The sequence below is a fragment of the Zalophus californianus genome, chromosome 1 (assembly GCF_009762305.2).
Source record: "Zalophus californianus isolate mZalCal1 chromosome 1, mZalCal1.pri.v2, whole genome shotgun sequence".
Taxonomy (NCBI): Eukaryota; Metazoa; Chordata; class Mammalia; order Carnivora; family Otariidae; genus Zalophus; species Zalophus californianus.
In genome coordinates, this window is record NC_045595.1 from 14,230,635 (window position 1) to 14,252,395 (window position 21,761).

The 21,761-nt window shown below is 60.5% G+C and overlaps 2 protein-coding genes across 2 annotated transcripts; both read right to left on the reverse strand.

Moving 5' to 3' along the window:
• Positions 1-152: 152 nt before the first annotated feature.
• On the reverse strand, positions 153-2,050 carry GDF1 (growth differentiation factor 1). The gene is made up of 2 exons (XM_027585151.2): positions 1,690-2,050; positions 153-1,044 (listed from the first exon to the last, which is right to left on the reverse strand). The coding sequence occupies exons 1-2, from the start codon at positions 2,012-2,014 to the stop codon at positions 251-253; spliced, it is 1,119 nt and encodes a 372-aa protein (XP_027440952.1). The 5' UTR covers positions 2,015-2,050; the 3' UTR covers positions 153-250.
• CERS1 (ceramide synthase 1) lies at positions 2,044-19,322 on the reverse strand. Its single transcript, XM_027585152.2, has 7 exons — positions 19,043-19,322; positions 16,511-16,670; positions 12,415-12,595; positions 10,651-10,812; positions 10,167-10,314; positions 9,841-9,950; positions 2,044-2,395 (listed from the first exon to the last, which is right to left on the reverse strand). The coding sequence occupies exons 1-7, from the start codon at positions 19,289-19,291 to the stop codon at positions 2,353-2,355; spliced, it is 1,053 nt and encodes a 350-aa protein (XP_027440953.1). The 5' UTR covers positions 19,292-19,322; the 3' UTR covers positions 2,044-2,352.
• Positions 19,323-21,761: the final 2,439 nt, after the last annotated feature.

Consider the following 21,761-nt stretch of genomic DNA (forward strand, 5'->3'; position numbering starts at 1 on the left):
TGGGGGGGTGACCAAGGCCCCTACATTAGGCAGCAGCTCCCAGGCTCTTGGGCAGGTTAGCTGTTGGGCTACCTGGAGATTGGGATGTGGGACCCAGCCCTGGGAGAACTAGGCAGATGGGGTCACCGGCGGGGGGGGGTGTCACTGTCCCACCACCTTGGCTGCTTCCTCTCCCGCCCCCAGGCGACCAGACGGGAGACAGGGGAGCGGACCACGCAGTGTTTATTGTCTGGGCCCCCATCTGGCTCCGTCAGCGGCAGCCACACTCGTCCACCACCATGTCCTCGTAGTGCCGCAGGACCACGTTGTCGCTGTTGTCGAAGAAGAGCACGGAGATGGGCGACAGGCGCGCGGGCACGCAGCAGGGCAGGCCGCCGGCGCCGGGGGCAGCCGCGTGCATGAGCGCGCGCAGCACGGCGTGGTTGAGCGGGGCCGTCCCGCCGGGGCCCGACAGCGCGGCGGGCAGCGCGCACTGGCCCTGGCAGTAGTTGGCCAGGAAGCCGCGCGGCGCGATGACCCAGCGGTGCCAGCCCACCTCGCGGAAGCTCACGTAGAGCCGCCTCGTGCGACACGCGCCCCCGGGGCTGCCGCCCACTGCGGGCTCGGCTTCGCGCCGCGGCCGGGCCAGCGGGTGGCACAGGCGCGGGTCGAGGGTCACCAGCAGCAGCGAGGCCTCGGCCAGGTGTGCGCAGGCGGCGGGGGCCCGGGGGCGCAGCGCCAGCGCCAGGCGGAGGCTGCGCGGCGCCGACGCGTTGCGGGGCCAGGCGGCGCCCAGCAGCTCGGCGCGCACCGGCGTTCGCAGGGTGGGCACCGCTTGACGGAGCAGCACCGGCCCGGCGCCCGCGCCGTCGCCCTCCGCTGCCTGCGTTATGCTCAGCTCCCAGCCGAACGGCGCCTCCGCCGCCTCCGCCGCCGCAAAGCGCAGCTCCAGGCGGGCTCGGCTAGGGCGCTCTGCAGGTTCCACGGCCGATAGATCGAAGAGGACGGTCCACTCAGGGCACTGCCCCGCGGCCCGTGCGGGCTCCGGGGGCCGGGTGGGCGCACCTGGGGAGGCAGGGAGAGGGCTGGGCTCGCGCTGCGCTCCCGCGGCCTGCCTGGCCTGCCCGCGAGGGGGTTTCTGCTGAGGACCGGGAAAGGTGAGCGCCTGGGGCTGGGGGCGCCAACCGTTAGAAGGCGTCAAATGGTGTGAAGTGGCGCGCGGGGGCGGGGGGGGGGCGGGGGGGGGCGGGGAGGGGGGGTGGGGGCAGGGCATCGCTTGCAAGTAAGAGGAGGCCCGGCCCGGTGCAGGGCGGCCTGCCAGCGGGACCCAAGCAGGGCTAGAGATGAACGCATGCCTGGGGCCGGTGGGGAAGCGATGCTGGAGAGGTGGTATCTGCAGGAAAGGCATCAAATGGTGTGAAACAGCGGGGGGAACGAGGGGAGAGTGGGGGCAGGGCTTCAGCCGCAAGCTAGGGGCCTTGCCCCGTGCAAGGGAGCCTGGCCGTGGGACCACTCCAACCGGTCCCCGCAGGTGCCCACGGGAAAGAGCCCATGGAGTGCAGGGGTCCAGGTTGCTCGCGGGCTGGAGGGGACGGGTGGGGACATTCGGAGCCGCTCTGGCTTCCCCCACGCGGCGCTTCAGGCTCGTGGCTGGGCGCACATTGGGGTCCAGCCTCCCGGACACACGCCCCCAGCGCAGGCCCCACTCACCGCGGTCCGGGATGTGGCGCACGATGTTTCCGGCGACCCCCAGCTCCTCCACGTGGCACGGTCTCAGGGTGGTCCCCTGGGGCGTCCGCCGCGGGCCCACCCTGGCCTCCTGGGGGTCCCGGTGGCGGAAGAGGCGCCACATGACGGGGGGTACGGGCCGGGGCGTGAGGGCGCCCCGGTGCACGTCGGGCAGCCCGAGAGCCTGGAGCAGAGCGGCGGCGGGGCCCGGGGGCGCTGGGGCGCGCGTTGGGGGCGGTGAGGGCAGCAGCAGGGCCAGGAGGAGGAAAAGGACGCGGTGGCCAGGACGGCGGCGCGGCGGTGGCATCTTCCTCGCTGGCGGCGGCCGGACGAGTGCTCAGGAGCCGCCGGGCACCCTCGACTTGCAGGCTGGGGGCGGGGCCGAGGTGCCTGGAGGGGCCTGGACGGAGGCCTGGGGCTGGGCGGGGTCAGGGTCCCGGGGGACGTGGCCGCGGTCCTGAAGCCGGACGGGGGTAGACCCCGGGGGCGGGGCAGGAGTCCAGGGGGAGGAGACCGGGAGTGGCCAGGGCCCAGGTGGGGCGGGGAGGGACGGAGCCAGAGTCCCGGAGGAGGGGCGTGGTCGGTCCCCGGGGGGCGTGGTCGGGCGAGGCTGGGTCCTAAGGGGTGGGACGGTGATCAAGGAATTCAGAAGCGCTTATCTTTCACCAGGCCGTTCCTCAGCGGCTTCCTGGGGGCCAGAACCGGGCCCAGGTTAGCCCCGGGACCCCATATCCCGCATACCGCCCTGTCTCGCCCGCATCGCCCTCCACATCCCTTTTTCCTGCCAGGCGGCGGCCCACCTGGGTCCTTCCTCCCTGCCCACACGGCCATAAGACCTTGCCTTCCGCCTAGTGGGCATGGCGTCCCTGCTCCTCCCAATTAAACCCTCCTTTCTCCTCCCTCCGGAGCTACCCACTGCCGCTGGAGGGCAAAAGCCCTCCGCCTGATTTAACCCCTCCACTTGGGTCTGGATAAACCCTGCACTTTATCCTCCTCCCCTTCCAGTGAGTGGGCGAAACTGGCCAGAGCTCCCTGACACTCCGCCCAGAGTAGGGCTCCTCCCTGGCTCCGGTGGCCCCAGCGGGCTCACAGCGCAACAAGGAAAGTCCTCACAGCCCCTGTGATTCTCCATCCACTGGCCTCTGTCTCCATCTGACACAGCCCCTAGTTGCCTTCCACATTCTGAAAACAAGTTATGCAGTGTTTTAAAAACTCCAGTCAATATGGTAAGTGTCCAGGTTAAGTCCAGAGAAAGCCCCCTAATTTCTTTTCTTTTTTTTTTTTAAAGATTTTATTTATTTGACGCACACAGAGAGAGAGGAAACACAAGCAGGGGGAGAGGCTGGCAGAGGGAGAAGCAGGCTCCCAGCTGAGCAGGGAGCCCGATGTGGGGCTCGATCCCAGAACCCTGGGATCATGACTTGATCTGAAGGCAGACGCTTAACCGACTGAGCCACCCAGGCGCCCCAAGCCCCCTAATTTCTAAATAATGTATGGTTTGCATATTTCAAACTATAAAGATGTCTTCTGGGGGACGCCTGTGTGACCCAGTCCGTTAAGCGTCTGCCTTCAGCGTGGGTCCCGATCTCGGGGGTCCTGGGATAGAGCCCTGCTCAGCAGGGAGTCTGCTTCCCCCTCCCCCTCTCCCTCTGTGCTCTTTCTCCCTCTCTTGCTCTCAAATAAATAATCTTAAAAAAATGAAAAAAATGTCTCCTGCACCCCAATGTTCCCGGAAGTCGACCCAGAGGTTGCTGCTGTGCGCTCCACTGCTCTCCATAAATTCTGTTTTCCCTGCCCACGTGAGTGGCAGGTCTCGGGTTCCGCCTCGGGGTCTGCCCACGACCACCTGACCAGATTCGACAAGGGTGTCTGCCCTTGCTCCTCGGGGCCTTTGGCAATGCCTGCTGGTGCTGACCCAGCATCTCACTGCCGCTTGCTGGTCATGGCATCGGCTACTGCTGTTCCCACTAAGGGGAGCCCCCTCCTGCCTCTGCACATGGGTCTATCCGTGTCTTTGCAGAAGTGGGTCCTACGGTGCGGCTTACGTACACCTGTATCAAGTTTTTTGAGCTGCTATATATTCTCACGATCTAGACATCAGAGAGCACAGAGAACTCACAGTTTGCCTGAGCCACTCCTGGAAATCAACCTGGGTTTCCTGCTTCCGTGCAGCATTTCACACACATCTTGCGGGTATCTCACACAGATCCTGGCTCACGGCGTGCGCTACCACCATGGGCAGCCCCTCGTCTTGCAGAGCACTCTAGCTCAGAGACCCTTTCACATAGGAACCTACTTCCCTCGAGATGACCTCAGTCACTTTAATTCATTCTTTCCTTGGGCTGGAGCCACTGCATGTCCCTTCCTGGGAGCGCGCATCCCATCCTCTGCCCACTTTTCCGTGGCTTGCTGCCCTTTCTCTGGCTGCTACCACCGGCAGGAGCCCTTGATCTGTGAGGTTAGGGATAAGCTCCCAGAGATAAGCCCTCAGGTTTGTCCTTTGTCGTCCATTTTTGCCTGTTGGTTCTCTAGACAGAGCAGAGGTGGGGGCTCTTGGCTTCTAGACTCTTCTCATGGCTCAGTTGCTAGATGCCACAATCTCCCTTTCCGGCTCGGGTTTCATTTCGCAGCTTCTGCTTCGGCCTCGACATCTGATCCATCGGAAGCTGGCCTCGGGCTTCTTTGAGATACACAAGTTTGCTCTTTTCTCCAGATGGTTACCAAGTATTTCTGACAGCTCTTCGCTCCCAGTGATCTTTAGGACTGGAGTCTATTCCATTTACGGCCTCAGCTCTGTTCTGCACTATTTCAGTTCCTATACTTTTATAGTAGGTTTAATACGTTCAAGGATCGGTATCCCGCCATGCACCTTATCAGAACTTTCCCGATGATGCTGGTTTATTTTTCTGTACAAGCTTCCAAGCACCCCTCCCCACTCAAAACCAGTGTTAGTATTTGGCGGGGGTGGGGGAAGGGGCTTGGGAGGGGGGGTTAGCTTCTCTACCATGTCAGATTTGCGCTTTTCAGTGTCATCGCCCCACTATGGGGAAAAGAGAATCAGAACAAGGGTGGAAACTGGAGGGAGATGAAAGCAGGCAGCATCTTGGGAAGATTCTGGATATTTCCTTGGAGGTAAGGAGGACAGGGAGCGAGGGGACTCCCTAGGGTTTGGCACGGTTTCCACCCTGAGTTTCCCTCCACTGCGATGGGCAAACGTTCCGGAAAGGTATTTTGGGGAGAGAAGCGGGGCTGATTCCCGATAGTTTCACAGAAGCTGGGAACGTCAGGCGGACCCGGAGACAGAGAATGGGCGCGCAGAGGAGCATCGGGAGCTGGGGGAGAAACTTGGAAGTCAGGTGAATTAAATGAAGGGGCTGTGAGAGGGGAGGCCACAGGGAAGTGGTGGGTGCTGCAGGGCAGGTCAGCAGACCGAGTCGGGTGAGGGCCCTTGGTGGCTGCTGGTCTCAGCAGCCTCTGAAGCGACAATGGGGGGCTTCAGACCAAGGGGCTGGGTCAGGACTGGGGCACGGGGCCCCCTCCAGGGGGCTGACGGCGGAGGCAGTGCTGGTGGTCCCTGAGGGTGGTCTGCCAGAGGAGCAGGGGCTCTGGGAGGCAGAGGGAGTAAGAGAGAAGCGAGAAGCAGCCGGAATGAATGAAGCCGGGCACCACGAGGAAGGGGGCAGGACTACTTACTGGCCACGTGCTCGGTTTCCCAGCTCCGGAGTTGCGGGTCTCAGTCAACATTTCCTCACAGTTCTCAAACCTCGCTGAACTTTCATCCACGCAACCTGCAGGAACCTGGTTCTGGGGCCTGGAGATTTCCCCTGTGGCTGGGTTTGGTCAATTCTGAGAAGTGTCCTGTGCTTAAAAAGAACATCTGTTCCCTCCGCTTCTGAGCTGCTCAATGAGGAGCTCGGACTACCTCCCGTGGTCCCGTCATGCTGAGATTTTAGGGTTGTGTCACGTGGAATGTTCCAGATCAAGGATTACATCTGAATTTCTTGTCTTGTTCTTTTACTTGCAACCTTCATGTACCCTGGACTTGAAGTCCTTTAACCAGCGAAGAGGTGGATTTAAAAAAAAAAAAAAAAAAAATCTTGTGGGGCGCCTGGGTGGCTCAGTGGGTTAAGCATCTGACTCCTGGTTTCGGCTCAGGTCATGATCTCAGGGTCGTGGGATTGAGCCCCGTGTCGGGGGGTCCACATTCAGCAGGGAGTCTGCATGAGATTCTCTCTCTCTTCCTCTGCCCCTCCCTGCTGCACTCTCTCTAAATAAATAAATAAATAAGTTTTTTTTTTTAAATAAACTTTAAAAACCTTGTACCTCACGATTATTCCATGTATGCTTATTTGGATGAGTGATATTTGAGAGTCTACCCTCTGGTTTTGCCTCCCTTATCCTGCTTTTACTAACCTTCCTTTTTTGCATTTTTTTTGTTGTGCCTGCCCAGGGTTCCCCTCTACTTCCCACTAGCATTCCCAGAAGTCCTTAATATAGCCTAAAGCTAATCCCCACCCTCTTGCAAAGTGCAAAGGCCCCAATCCCATTTCAGTATTTACTGCTTCAGTTCTCATTTTTTTAAAGCTCAAATCAGGCATTTACATTTTTTTGCCCAGATATGTGTCATTTCACCTGCTGATCCACCTCTTGGGATAGCTTTCCTGTGTTCTGAAATACACCCCTCAAGATCTGTGGGTGGTGGGGCGCCTGGGTGGCTCAGTTGGTTGAGCGACTGCCTTCGGCTCAGGTCATGATCCTGGAGTCTCCGGATGGAGTCCCGCATCGGGCTCCCTGCTCAGCGGGGAGTCTGCTTCTCCCTCTGACCCTCCCCCCTCTCATGCTCCCTTTCTCTGTCTCATTCTCTCTCTCAAATAAATAAATAAAATCTTCAAAAAAAAAAAAAGGTCTGTGGGTGGCAAACTTTCCTAGTCTTTCTTCTTGTGGGTGTCCTGTCTCTTGAGGAATTGTTTTTATTTTTAAAGATTTTACTTTTTTAAGTAAACTCTACACCCACCGTGGGGCTCGAACACAGGACCCGGAGATCGAGAGTCACGTGCTCTACCGACAAAGCCAGTCAGGTTCCCTCAGGCAAACGTTTTCAGAATTGTGTAAGAAATGCGCCCAGTTGCTGCTTCCTTCTTTTCGGCGCTGGACAGGATAGCCCCCTCCACACCCGTCCAGCGTCCCTCGCCGCTGTGTCATTGTCGCATAGGTCGCATAGGTCATCTTTCCTGCGGCTGTTTTGCATTTTTCGCTACGACGTGTTTGGGAGCATGGATGTCTTTTTATTCATCCTCTTTCTGATTTACATCGTTATGTCTGGAAAATTCTCAGCACTGTGTCTTCTCATGTCGTGTCCGTCTCCTATCAGAACTCAGCGAGGCCGGGTCATGCTTAGAATTCTAGCTGTCATCGTTTCTAGCTGCGGTCACTGTGACCTTGGTCACTTCTTGGCAGCTTTGAACTTTCTGATTCTGTCTCCAGCAGCATCTAATTCTATGAGCCTTAACATCCACAGTGGGCTGATGGGCGGTCCCCACATCCTAATCTCTAGAACCTGGGAATGTGACTTTATTAGGGAAAAAAGCTCTCTGCAGATGTGATTAGGTGAAAGAATCTGGGCTGGACTGGATTTAGGATGGACCCTCAGTCTGAAGACAAGTGTCCTCATAAGAGAGAAGAGCCGGAGAGCAGGTCATATGAAGACAGAGAATGGACACTGGAGTGACACGGCCACAAGCTAAGGGACCCGTGGAGTCCCCGGAAGCTGGAAGAGACTTCGGAGGGGGCACGCACGGCCCTGCTGACGATGTTAGACTTCCGGTCTCCGGGGCTGTGAGAGACACATTTCTGTTCTAAGGCCCCCCAACTCATGGTACTTTGTTACTACAGAACTGGCAACACACTATGACATCCAATGTCATTTTTGACGGTCTTTCATTTTTTTTTTTTAATAAGATTTTTATTTTAGGGTAATCGTCGGTTTGTGGAGATGTTGCAAAGGCAGGACAGGGAGCTGTGGGGTAGCCCTCGCCCGGCTTCCCTGAACGTTACCATCTCACACCTCCACCGTGTATTTGTCACGAGGACACCAAGGCCGGGACAGTGCTATGAATGAAACGTAGACCTTATTTGATTTCCCGAGGTTTTCCACGGATGTCCTTTTTCTGGCCCACCAGCCCACACTGCGTTCAGTCAACGTGCCTTCATTGCCTCTGACCGGGGACAGCGCCTCAGCTGCCTTGTTTTCCACGACCTGAGGGTTTGGAGGCGCCCTGACCACTCTTTGGCAGCATGTTCCACATTCCCCTTGCTTCTTATCCATGTTATACTCGACTGTGCGAACTCCGGCCAACCTTGGGGAATTGAGCTCTGCGGGTGACGCCTGGGGGGTGGATCCTGGCAGTGCGCTCCCTGGTCTGCCCTGTCCTTTCTGTGCGGAGTTCACGCTCTCATCCTACTGGACACGCGGGCCACGTGCCAGGCCCCCGCCCCCACCCCACTTCTGGCCGGGTGTTCCCAGGGCAGACAGGCTAGGGAGCCGCACTGAGTGGGGCTAGGCGGTCTGGACATCTCCACCAGGAGTTCACCGGTCTACAGCAGGAAGATCTTTCCAGTTTTTCGTTTTGGCCAAGCAGGTGCTCCCCTCTCCCACCTGCTGCTTTAGCCGTTGCTTTTTCTGGGGTTTTCTCTGAGGGTTGGTCAGACTCCTTGGTGAGACCTCACTGATGTCTTTGTGGAATTCCCAACTCACGTTCTCTGGACATCAGACGACCAAACAGCCCCCAAACTAGACACCTGATTCCCAGCCCCCCCCTTGGCCGGTGCACACAGCCCTACCCCAACTCAGCCCCAACTTCCATCTCAGTAAATGGCAGCTCGAGCCGGAAGTCTTGGATTGTCTTTGTTTTTTTTGTTTTTTATTTCTGTTTCACCTAAAACAAGTCTGGTAGGTTCTATAGCAGAGCTGGGAACTGACCACACTCGTCCTGGCGACGGCCCCTGTGCCCGCACACCCCGATGACAGGGACGGCCACGTGGTGATCAGTCACCCTGGCCGACAGGCCCCCACACCATCCAGCTGCGGAGACCTCACGTGCTGTGCAGTCCTCTCATGTCCGTGATCCCTGCTCGTCTGTCTGGTCCCTCTCTGGTCTGGGCGCTGGCTTTTTGGCCTTAACACCCCCCACCTGTAGTTCCATGCTTGGAGGGTACAAAGTGCTTTTATTTATGTGAACTGGCCAGAGAGCCCTCAGCTCTCCACTCTGGAACCCCCCGGTTCTCTGCTCCCCTTCTTATGTATTCCAAGGGGATTTTTAAAATCTCTGCTTCTCTCATCCTCCTCACAGCCCATTCTGACCCATCTCATCGATCTCTGAGCACACTGCTTCCCTGAAACCCCCTTTCTCAGGTCGGTCACTGATGAGCCCCCTAGAAGCCAAATCACAGGGTCCACCGACCCGGTACCTTGCGAGCTGTCAGCAGCCCCCCACCTTGGGGTGTTGTATACCCTAGACTCTGTTGGTCACCCAAAACTGCCTCCATTCACTCCTGGGGCCCCTCCAGGCTGGGAGCAGTGGACATCATCTGGCTTACAACCTGGGGCTGGCGAATCCCGGGGGTCCTACCTCTGTGGTGCTTGATGAGGCCCCTTTCACCCTCCTTCCCTAGGACTCTGCCTGGGCCAGACTGGGTCTGAGCCCCCAGCCCCCTCTCCTGCTTGACTGCCCTGTGGGCTGCCCTGCTGGGCCTCAAGGCCAGGGAGCGTCAACACAGACCGAGTGTGGGCTCTCTGGGCCACCACGGCTCCCCCTCCTCCCCACCTCCATTGCCACCTGCTTAGAGGCTTCCCTCTGACCTGGATCATGGCTGCTCACCCACTGGGCCAGCGACTCAGCTTGGCCCTCATGCTCCTAGCTCCTACCACTGAGACCCGGATTCTCCACCCTCGCCACCCTGCCCCACCCCCAGGCTACTCTACCCACTTCCTGTCTGGCCTGATGGCATCTAACTCTGTCGCTATCTGTGGCAGCATCATCCGCTGCCTCGTCTCCAGGGCCGGCCTCCAGAGTGTGCGCACCAGACAGATATGGCTAAAGGGATGAACCGGGGCGGTGGCCCCTCCACACTCACTCAGCTTTGCTGGGCTTGGGGCTCTGGGCCTCTGCCGCGTCGTATTCCCGCACGTCCTTCAGTTCGCGTACCTGGCCTGTCAGCACCTTGGCAGCAAAAGCCACGATGTACTGTGGGGGGAGGAGGGCGCACAAGTGAGAAAAAGCCACTTCCCTGACCCTGCTGCCCTCCCGATGGCTGTGTGCTCCTGCCACGGGACCTTTGCACATGTTGTTCCCAGGGCCTAATATGCCCCTCCCTGGGCGTGCCTGAGAAGGGCCTGTGCCTGGACCACTGCTTGGGGACCAATCACAGGGTGGGCAAGGAGCTGTGGGTTGCCGACTCACCAGGAACCAGTAGAGGTTCATGAGGGTTAGCAACAGAAGGAGTGCATTGAAGAAGAAGTAGAAGGGGATGTCAGGCACGGAGCGCAGGCTGCTGTGGCACGTGGCGTACAGAACCTTGAGCGGGAACCAGTAGAGGCGGAACCAGAACCTGAAGCGGGGGGGGGGGGGGGCGGTTGGGGAAGCTGTCGGGGAGAGGGGGAGGGTTGCCCCACCTGGGCCCTGTGCTGACCCACCTGGACTCATCCATCTGTCGCTGGACACCCCCACCCATCCCGGTCCCCCTGCCCCTTCCTTGCCCAACCCCTGCCCATCTGTCTCCATCCCTGCCCAACCCTGCTTCTGCCCTGCCTGCGGCTCGCCCCTGTCCCGCCAGGCCCTGCCCACCTCACCAGGCCCCATCCCCTTCCAGCTAGGCCCCACCCCTTCTCCCAAGCCCCACCTCCTCCCCTTCTCACCAGCCCCACCCCCTTCCCTGCCCCCTCACCAGCTGAGGCTGAAGCTGAGGCAGCCCAGGTCGGCCGCCAGAGCATGGAGCCTGTGATGGGAGCCCCCGCGGGACTTGAAGTAGACATTGAGCTTGGTGAATTCCAGCTGCACGTCGCTAATGTCATGCAGGAAGAGCACGAGGATGCCCACATTGTGGTACCTGGGGAGGGGAGTGGGATAGGGCAGGAGAGAGGGTGGGTCGCACTGGGGACCCTTACCCTGCACCAAGGCTGCACACCAAGCCTCCTGTGGGCCCCTTCAAAGCTGCCCTCCCTGGCCTCCGTGACCTGCCCATTTCCTCACCGGGCCAGGTCAGGGGCAGCACCCAAGCTGTGCCTGCGCCTTGGCGGCCCCACCCACCCCCTCACCCTCCCTGCCTCACTGTCCCCAGGGGACCCAGGAGCCTCCCTGGAAGCTCCTTGTCTGCCCCTCCTCGTCTCTGTGACCCCTGACCCTCAGTGGCCTGGGCCATTTTGCATCCCCCACAAGTTTGTCCCTCACCTCCAACATCATTGCCACGCTGACCCTCCTAGGTCTGTTTGTTTAACCTGACCATTGCTGCAATCTGCAGACCTGCCTAGGGAAGGCCGAGTCCCCACCAGGCTCTAAAGAAGCCTGAAGGCGTCCCCCCGTCCCTCCCCAGCATTCCACCTGACAGCTGCTTGGGCCACTGGACCTGAATTCAGCCTGGACATGCCTGAGCACCTCTCTCACTCTGCCCTCCTGACAGTTCACGTGCCACAGGCCCTTTGCACATGCTATTCCCATCGCCTAACACGCACCTCCCCAGTGTTCACGGAGCCTTCCTTCACCTTTCAGACTTTGCTCACCTATCACCCAACCACCCACACCTCACCACCCCCACGGTCCGTATCTTCCCACTTGATTTTTCTCCATAGTTATCACCTTCAAACAAACTGTTAGTTCTTTTCTTGTGTTTGTTTGTTTGGGTCTTATCATCTCATTCTACTCTAGAACATTGCTACCTAATAGAACTTTCTAGAAAGATAGGAATGTTCTAAACCTGCACTGTCCAGTAGGAGAGGCAGCAGCCACACGTGACCACTAAGCAGCTGACATGTGGCTACTGTGGCTGCAGAACAGAACATGCAGCTTTATTTCAGTTCAGTCCGAGCTGACATAGGCACCGGTGGCCGGCAGCTCTAGAGGCGTGGAGCAGCCCGTCCAACGGGAACAGCAGGTGAACCGTGCATGTTACTTCAGACTCTCTATCAGCCACATTTAAACAAGAGGTAAAGAAGACATAGTTAATTTTAACGCTATATTCTAATTAACTCGGTAAGTCCAAAATGTTGTCATCTTCACATGCGACTGATACAATAAAAGGATTGGCAAGAGATACTCACTCTCCACCGTCTTTGACCTTACACGTACGGCAGGTTGAGGTACAGACGGGCCGCGTCTGAGGCCCTCAGGGGCCACGTGTGGTGGCCGCCGTGGGCTCTAGAATGCTAGGGTGGGTTGGCTGTGTTCCTAGCCGCACCCCCTGCAGCAGCCTGGCATGGCCGGTGGCCCAGGAAGCACTTCTGAGTGACCCGGCCAAGGCCGCCACCGGGTTGGAGGGGCCAGAGGGGGACGGATGGGGTATGAGCGGGCTGGGGGTTCTCTGCACCTGATATACCCCATCCCTCTGCAGTCTCTCTCCAGAACCCACCCCCATGGATACCCACTGTGGCCCCCGCCAGCCTACCCTCTCTGCTCATGCTGTGCCCTCTGCCCTCCGGCCCGTTCCCAGACTCACCGGAAGGCATAGGAGGAGACGATGAGGACCAGGGTGACCACATGGTGGATGAGCATGACCACCGAGTCCTTGCGCCAGGCGTCCATGTACAGCGTGGCATAGATGGAGTGGCCGTAAAAGCTTCCTTGCAGCAGGTAGGCGGCTGCGATGTCCCGGGGCACTGCCATGCCCGGCGTCCAGTCTGGGGAGAGCAGGCCTGTGTGGTCAGGGGCCTCCAGGACCCCTCCAGCTGGGGTGCGGCCTCCACAAGCCAGGGCGTGCCACCCCCTTCTGCAGGCACACTGGTCTCCGGTAGTCTGTTCCCACTCTCTACCCGTTATTTTTTACGAACGGTTGTTCTTTTTTTGGAGTGGTTCTAGATTTATAGAAAAAGATGCTCCCACCCCTGAAATCTGTCCCTTCCAGGATTTCCAACTCTGGCTTGGTTTCAACTTCCTGTCTTCTCTTACTTATCAGGCTCTCTGGAGGCAGCTTCGATGCCCCTGTCCCAGGCTCTCCCAACCCGGCAAATCCCCCTGCGGGATGGAGGCTGCCACCTGCCTCACCATGCCAGGTGGGACTGCTGACGCAGAAAGCTGACCGGCCAATCCCGTTGTGGATGGGCTGTCCCACCCAGTGGGGTGTGGCTCCCCTCCACCTGCTCCTGAGGCCACCCCATTCCTCCTGGCACCTGTGCCCACCCACACTCAGGCTTCACCCGCTCCCGGTGACACTGACCCTGGCTCTCTCTGTTTCCTCTCTCAGGACCATCACCAAGAGGCCTCGGCCTGCATCGACCTGGACTTCCCTGGCCACTCCTTCTCTGCTCGCACCCCCAAAACAGCTGCCCTGGGCTCCCCGCTAGGGGCTCCTGCCTCCACCCTCAGAGACCTGGAGCCAGACCCTCATGCCACCTGGAGCCTGGCTGTCCCCTAACCCCCATGCCCAGTGCCTCGCCTCAGCGACACTTCTTCATCTGCACCTTGACTCCTCATGCAACAGGGACCCACCCACGTGGACCCCCATCCGGGGGCCCCTCTCTGTCCAGGCCTCTGCTCACTTCCCCTGCCCTCGCCACCCTGACCCTGCTCCGGGCACCGTCTCCCGCTCAGCTTGGCCCCGGCTCCTCCTGGCCTTCCAGAGCCTGTCCCCAACGGTCCACCCTCCCCATGGTGGCTGCAGTGGCTGTGAACACACGAGCCCCATGTGCTCCAGCAAGTCCCCTCCTAGTAAGGTGCTCAAGGGAGCTCAAGCCAGGGCTCCTTGCACACGCAAGTGCACAGTAGCACCGCGGGCCGCCACCAAATGGTGGAAGAACCCAAGTGCCCACCAACGTGTGAGTGGGTGAGCAAAACGGCCCTGCGCACAGCGGACTACCACCCGGCCGTACAAAGCTGCGAGGCACCAGCTCCACTGTGGTGTCGATGAACCTCAAAAACACGGTGCTGAGTGAAAGAGGCCAGACACAAAAGGTCACACAGAGCGTAATCCCCTTCTACGTCTAGGAAAGGTCCAGAACAGGCAAATCCATAGAGACAGAAAGCAGATCTGTGGTTGCGGGGGGGGCGGGGGGGGCCTGGGGAGTACCTGCCCGTGGGGACGGGGTCTCCTTCAGGGGGGATGGAGGCACAACACGGTGAATGTGCTACGTGTGCCACTGAAATGCCCACCTGAACATGGTGAATATTTAAAAACTGTGGTAAGACACGTACCACGTGAACACTGACACCTCAGCCATTTTTCCTTTCCGTGGCACCACTGTGTTCACACCACGGCGCGGCCATCTCCAGAACGTTCCTCGTGGTGCACACCTGAACCTCTGTGCCCATTAAACCCCGGCTCCCCGTGCCCTCCCCGAGTCCTGGCTTCCATCTCCACTTATCTGGCTACTCCAGGGACCTCATGCAAGCGGACAGTACCGGCGACTGGCAAATTATGGTTGACTTTACGTCATGTATATTTTACCTAATTAAAAAAAAAAATGCACCCCCTCCCACAATGGATCTCCTCCCACCACTTTATCAGGTCCAGGGGCTCCTCAAAGTCTGACAGCAAAATGCACACTTCTGGCAGGACCCTCCCTCCGAGCTCTGTGGGAATGCTGCAGCCAGTGGAGCCCCCCCCAACACACACACCTGCCGGGCGCTTCTGTCCCCCTTGAGAAGGAAGGGATGTAGGGGCGCCTCAGTGCACAGAGCCAGCCCGCTGTGGAAACAGGACACCGAACTTTCCACCAATCGCACTGGCAAGACTTTTACCATTGGGCGAGCATCCCCCTCCACCCTCGAGCCCTGGATCTGGGGCGGGGTAGGGAGAGTGCGACACACAGGGGACCCCCCCATCCAGACTCCGCCTGCACCTCCCCGCACTCGGGGGGCCCTGGAGCCCCAGCCTGCTCTCCGCATTCACATCCAACCTGCTGCTCTGGATGCTTCGTGTCACCCCCACCGCATCCCCCGCCCCGGCCTCTGGGATCAGCGCCGCGGCGTCCCAAACCCAGCTCCTGCTCTCCCTGAAACCTGCTCCCTACCCCGAATCCCAGTCCCTGGTGTCATCCCCATCCATCCTCCCTGCTCACCCCTGCCTCCGGCCCGGCAGGGGATCCTGTCAGTTCTGCCTTCAAAACTTTTCTCAAGCCAGCCATTTCTCTCCCATTCTGGGCCCCATCCTGAGCAGAGCCTCCTCGTGTCCTGGCTCCTGCCCTCAGCCCCCTTCTCAGTTGGGCCTGTCAGTACCCCCCGCTGCTCACAGCCCCCCCCCGGTAGCTACCCCCTGTCCTGGGGGGCTGCTCTCTGCCTCTGAGCATCCTGCCAGGAGTGTGCCTGTCCCATGGTAGCCCTTGCATTCCTATCTGCTCCAGGCACCTCCAGGTCCCCATGCAAAGGTCACTTTTGGTGGGGCCATCCCCATCTCTGTAGAACATTCCCCGCCCCCCTGTTTTCTCATCAGCTGTTAACAGATTTTGTACTTAACTGTCACCACAAGACATCAAGGTGGGGGCACTTTCTCTGGAACATTCACAGCCCTGTCAGCACAGTGGCTAGTACACAGTAGGTGTCCAATAAGTGCACATGCAAAGCAGCAGCTCACCTGCAAGCATGTTATCACAGCATAATTTAAAAGAAAAAGCCAGAGGCAACTCCATGCCTGAAACTGACAGGGATCTACGGTGGTTCAGTCACACAAAGGGAAATTGAATGACAGCTAAAACCTGCCCTCCAGCGGTTTATAACAAGGGCAATGCACATGGGGAGAGTGGCCATGTGGGCGACGCAGTCCCACCAAGACAGACAGGTGCCCAGCAAAGCTCGTCACCGGGAAACTGAAACACAAAAGCTCTGTGCCCAGCCCTTGGATGGGAGTGTGGGGCTTGGTGCCACCAGGAGGCTTCAGAGACTGTTTACATCCTGTGGCAGGGAACACGTCCATGTGTGTCCCTGGTACACAGCCTGAGTGGTCAGCACAGGAATAGAGAAATCCCGACACCCCCATCACAGATTGGGTTTTCTAGAACACCCTGCCTGCAGGCGATAAACGACACTACAGTCACCTTCCTGCCTACCCCACCAAGCTCAGGCCTTGATGACCCCCACATCTAATCCAATCAATGGATGCAGCCATTTCTCACCATCCTTATCTCTTCGCCAAGCTGGTCCAAGCCACATTAGTCCCTCACCTCCCCACTGGGCCCTTTCTTCCTTATATGAGACTCTCCTGCCTCCACATAGCAGCCAGAAGAAGCAGCTTTTTATGATCCACAAACCCATCCCATTTAGAATGAAATTCAAACTCCTCCTACCCTCCTCTCGTCCTCACGCACCAAGCTCAGGCAGGCCCCAGGGCCTTTGCACATGCTGTTCCAGACACCAGGAATGCCCACCTGGGTCCACACAAGGGGTCATCTCATTCAGGACACCTCCCTGAGCCCTAATAGCACCAAGTCCTAAACAGAACCCTTTCCTGTCCCCAGAGCCCTCTAGGCACCCTTGTCTTGGGGCTACCTTGGGGCGGCCCTATCTTGGGGCTGACATCCAGCATGAAATGTGTGATGAGTGTCCAACTCCCCCATGTCAAGCAGAACCCTTCCCCACCCTGCTCTGTCCAGCAGGGCCCCTACCGTAGAAGACAGAGGGTGGGTCGTGAAAGAAGGGGTAGTCGGTGCCGAAGAGCAGGTAGGCGCTGTAGCTCCAGGCGCCCAGATAGAAGAGAAACTTCCAGGCGCTCTCGGGCATCTTGGCAGCATCTCTAGGCTGGAGGCGACACCGCTTGGCCAGGGGCTATATGGGTGAGAAGGCGGTGGCCATCAGTGCTGGGTGCCAAGGGCCAGGGACCACTCCTCCAGGGTGGGGAAAGCCAGGCTCAGGTGCTCTCCAGGCTGGGCAGTGTTGGGGAGGGCCAGGCCCTGGTACCCACTGCCGCCTGGAGCGTAACCAGAGCCCACGTGTGCCAGCCAAGGGCTAAACTTAGTGCCCAGCTGTCCGGCGCAGTGTGGGGAGGGGAGTGGGGGGAGACCTGAAAGAAACGTAAGGGAAGGCCATGGCAGAGAGGAAGGGGACATGTGAGTACAGTGCAAGAGAGACCAATGGGGCCAGCCCAGGGGAGGTGGGGGACTTGGGGTTCCCAGAGGGAGCTGCGGCTATACCAGGGAGGAGGGGAGATTAAAGAGAAGATATGGAGGGGCCTGTAGGGGCAAAGCTGTGAAGAGAGCATGGAGGTGAGTATGTGGGCATCTGGGAAAACATGGGGAGGCTGGAGCCCCAAGTGATCCCCACACCGGGGAGAAACCTGAGGGGAAGGTGTACCTCGGAGAATTTGGGGGTAGGCTAGAGAGAAAAAGAGGTTGGGGAAGATGGGGTGGGTACATGGGGGAGCATGACAATGTAGGGGGACAAAGGAGAGAATGGGGCAGAGAAAGAGGGGGCAGGGCAGGGAAAGGATGTACAGTGAGATAGGGGACATGAACTGAGTCACCTAAGGACACACCAGGGAGGACTGGAAGAAAGAGAGGTCACGTAACTGTGAAGTATGGAGGAACTTGAGGGGCGCAGCTCCCCAGGAGTCCAGGTGCCCCGGCCTCCAGCTCCCTGGGGGCGGGGCTCCAGAGCTGCTGGGTCAAGCCCGCCCCCTTTCCGCGAGGAGAGGCTTGTGGGGGCCGGAGCACCAGCGGTTGCCATGGAGACAGCCAGAGCCAGTTCCAGTCACCCCTGGCAACCAGGCGGCTGCCAAGAAGATGAGCTTTGGAGGAAAGGGCAGCCCCTCCACCCGTTTCTTGGGAAGGGCGAGCCTCGAATTGCTCTTGCCCCACCCGGACGGGCCGCACTGGCCAGAGCTCCCGGGATTCCAAAAGGGTGGGTGCACATGCTCTTTCTGTCCCCCATCAGGCTCCCTCATTGCCAAGCCGCCTCCTCAGGGAGGGCACCCGCTACACTCTGGTTGTCCCAGAGCGACCACATGCCCCTCCTGGGCTCTGACCCTCAACCTCCTGGACCTCCCACTTCCCAGCTGGAAACTGGGAAAGCAGGGGGACCAACAAAGCCAGATGGGGACCAAGGCTGACCCGTGGAGGGGCCTTGATGCCTGCCTCCCCCCTGCCTGGAGAAGGGTGGTGGCAGGGGGGGGGGGGCTCTTCCCCATGTGGGTGATAGGGGATGGTGGTGGGGACAGTAGTCTCCAAACAACGCCCTATCCTTGACTTAACAAGGGCCAGCCTCTTCCCAGCCAGCAGAGAAAGGCCCCTTTGTTGGCGACGGGCTCTCTGTCCCTGCAGCCCCTGCCACCTCCAGCCAGATTGGGGCGGGGTGACCCCAGTCAGTCCATGAGGGAGTCGCAGCCAAGCTAGGGGCCCAAATGCCTTCTCACCAGCTCCCATAGCAGCGACCCCTCCCTAAGGATGGGAGGGAGGCCTGGCGCCAATGTCACCCACAGGGTCACTCTCCACCTGGGGCGGTAGCCTCCCCAGACTCGCTAGAAACCGGGTAATTCGGACGCAGCACCTTGGAGGCAGCCCAGTTCAGCTCTGAAGACCCAGGCCTTGCCACCTCTCAAAACTGCGACCACCGGCGTGGCTGGGGGAGTCCAGGCCTTTGCTTCCCCGGGTCGGAGGGTGGCGCTGACTCCAGACATGCGTGAGGTAGCGACCGGGTAGCTCCTGCCTCCTTCCCGTGAGCAGAGGACAAGTCCGCTCCGCCGCCGCGTGGACCTCGGGCCCCGCTCCGGTTCCGGGAGCGCCCCGCACGGCCCCGAGGCTCAAGGCGCAGGCGGCTTCTGTGTCCCGAGCCCACCCCACCCGCGTCCTCCTCTCCTCCGTCCCCGATTCGGCCCTGCCCGCACCGTCCCTCGTCCCGCACCGACCCGCGTAAGTCGGCCTCGGTTCCCCCCGCATCTCGAACACCCCGCGTTCGTGTGGGGGTCCCCACATCCCGGGCTTGCTCCGGCTCGGCCACACCCCCGCATCCGCCCCACCCCCACCCCTCTCAGCCCGAAAGGGACGAGCTCCTCCAGCCCGAGGCCCCCCACGTTCCTCACCCGGCCCGTAGAGGCAAAAAGGGGTACGCGAGGGCCCGGGGTCCCGCGCCCCCCATAACAGCCCGCCCCCCCGCCTCCCCCCCCCAGCCCGCGGCCCCACGTCCCGGCCCCCGGCGGCACTGACCCGAAAGAGGCGCGCGGTGGCCGCGGAGCGCAGCGCCGTCCAGCCGAGAGCGCCGAGCGCCAGCAGCAGCAGCTCGGGCGGCGCCAGGTGCGCGTGCTCGGCCAGGCCGCGGCGCGCCAGCCCCCAGCCGCAGTCCGCGCAGCCCCGCGCCGCCGCCAGCGCGCTGCCCCAGCTGCGCTGCACCAGCTGCGCGTAGCTCGGCATGGGCTCGGGCCCCTCCGGCCCCGCCGCTGTCCCCGCCGCCGCCATGCCGCCCGCTCGCCGGCCGCCGCCGCCGCTTTGCGCCCGCCCGCGGTGGCCGCCGGAGCCGCGCGCCCCGCGTCACGCGCCGCAGCTGGGCCGGGGGCGCGCCGGCCGGAGCTGGGGACCGGGGGGCGGGGCCGGCGTAAGCTCCGCCCCGGCGGGGGCGCGGGCGGCGGGGACTTGGGGCCTGGTCGCGACGTCCGAGACCCTGAGGGCGCGCGGGTGCTCGGTCTCCCGGAGACAGCAGCGGCGACCACGGGCAAATAAGACCCGGCGTTGTCGCGACGCGTCCTGGAGCCGGGCTTGCGCTCCTGCTCAATTTTCCAGTGGAGGAAACAGAGGCGCGGAGCAACGGGGGGGAGGGTGTCTGCCAGGCGCCTGCCTGGCCTGGACCCCGTGTCCGCACCCCCGTCCCCGCTCCGTAGTGCCCCTGCCCACTCTGGGCTCCCCCACCCCACCACTCGGTGTCTGCGATGTGGGGCACGGTGAGCACCAACAGGCAGTGCCCTTCAGAGGTAACTCTTTCCCTTTCCCTGCCGTCAGGGCCACCTGCTGCAATGCCTGACCCTGAAGACCTGGCAGGCCTCCCTCCCCCGCAGCAGGTTAACACGGGCCTGCCTGCGGGAGAGGCAGAGGGAGTGGACACACACCTGCTGGGACTGAGAGACTGGATCAAGACCGCTGGCTCCATTGGGACCACCCCTGGTGATACTCTACTGTAAGTGACCAGGCCCTGTGTCTGAAGCCCCCAATGGCCATGACCAAGGACACCAGTCACCTGTTGCGAATATCACCTTCCCTGACACTGACAGCCCCCCAGGACGCCCACATTCCTGTGTTCCTCCTTCCCTCCCACCAAGGACGTCATCCCAAAGCCTTTAAGATGCAGAGTGAAAATCAGTGTGGGCCCCCGCAGGAGGCCTGACCTGACCTTCAGGTGCATGGGGGAAAACAGGCAGGACTGAGGAGGCAACATCTCTCCTCCTTCCCCTCAACCTTCATCCAGTCTGGCAACACACTCAGTTGGCCCTACCTCTGAAATGTTCACTTCAGCCACTTCTCTGCACCTGTATGGCCTCTTGTGGCCCTGGGCCACATTAGGGCCACAAGAGGCCCTAATGCCTCTTGCCTGGTATCCTGGCTTCCTCCTTACCCTGGACAGAGGCCAGAAGGAGTCTGCTTGCTGTCCTTCCTCTGTTCACAGCCCCCATGGCTCCCATCATGCAGAGTAAAAGGCCACCTCCTCACTGTGACTCACATCCTACCATCGTGCTCTCCTCTCCACCTTGCTCCCCATACGCCACACTGGCCACCTCACTGTTCCTCTAGCACCCCTGGCACAGTCCTGCCTCAGGGCCTTGGCACTGGCTGTTCCCTCTGCCTAGAATCCTGTTCCCCCAGGTGCTAGCAGGGACCTTCCCTCACTTCCTTCAGACTTTACCTATAAGTGTCACCTGCTCAGTGCACCCCTGACTTTCCCATCAGTCTTCTTGGCAGTTGTCACCATATGTTCACTGTTATCTCCTACTCATTATTCTTGAACGTGCACTCTCTGTGGGCCAGGGTCCATCCGGCCCATCAGACCAGGAAGTGACAGGCCCAGCATGTTGGGGGTATGAGGCCTGCCTGGCCTGGTCAAGTAGTAAGGCTCAGCCCGGGGTCAGAGACCTGACTAATGCTGCAGCTTGCCTAGCAGGCAGAGGGGGCCTCGGCGATCCTCAGCTAGCTAGCCATGCCCCCAGAGGTCTGGCTGGGCCTGTGGTTCAGCCCTAGACCTTCCAACTCCCCCACCTCCGCCCTCCCACCCGGCGCTATCTGTCGCTCTCTGGTCACCATGGCAGCATCAGTAATGGGAGAGGCGCCCCAGCCCACCAGCCCAGCCCCAGCTGCCTTGAGTTTCATCTTGGTGGGGCCAGCTGGGAGGAAGGTAGGAAGGTAGGAAGCACTCAGGCCTCAGTTCAGTCACATGGGGAGGGGTGTGTGCAAGGAGCAAATGCACGCCCACCCTGCCCCGCCTGACCCGTCCCTGCTCCTCGCTGCTGCCCTGTGGGCAGTCCTCGGCCAAGACTGAGACCTGCTGCTGTGGGGGCCGTGGGTGCAGGAGGGCCACAGTGGCTGAGGCGCTGAGCTCTCTACCTGGAGAAGCCCATGGTGAGCACTCTTCCATAAGAGAAAGCCAGGGCACCAGCTGGCCCCTGTTGTCCAGAGAGGGTGGTAGGCAGGCAGGGGAGAGTTGTTGGCTGGGCTCGTGAGTGGGTGGATGCAGGGCAGAAAGGGAAGGTGGCTCCTGGTGCCGGCCCCTGGGACCTGACAAGCGGCTGCTAAGGTCCCAAGGCTGGCGCCCCTTCCCTGTTCCACCTGAGGGCAGGCCTCCTCTCCCCCGGGGGGAGCTCATCCCCAGGCACCCCCATCCCCAGCCCTGCGGGATGCCTCTGTCACCTATCTCCCCTGCTGAGCTCCTCACCAGGCAGGGAGG

Bases quoted from the DNA above. Each gene is read 5' to 3' on its own strand.
- CERS1 (XM_027585152.2), bottom strand. From the start codon at position 19,291: ATGGCGGCGGCGGGGACAGCGGCGGGGCCGGAGGGGCCCGAGCCCATG. The intron at 12,596-16,510 runs GTAGGGGCCCTG...TGCTCTCCCCAG, and splicing joins CCCACCCTCTGTCTTCTACG to ACTGGACGCCGGGCATGGCA. The intron at 2,396-9,840 runs GTGAGTGTGGAG...TCTGGCCCCCAG, and splicing joins CCCAAGCCCAGCAAAGCTGA to GAAGCCGCTGAGGAACGGCC.
- GDF1 (XM_027585151.2), bottom strand. From the start codon at position 2,014: ATGCCACCGCCGCGCCGCCGTCCTGGCCACCGCGTCCTTTTCCTCCTC. The intron at 1,045-1,689 runs GTGAGTGGGGCC...CTGCCTCCCCAG, and splicing joins GCGCCACATCCCGGACCGCG to GTGCGCCCACCCGGCCCCCG.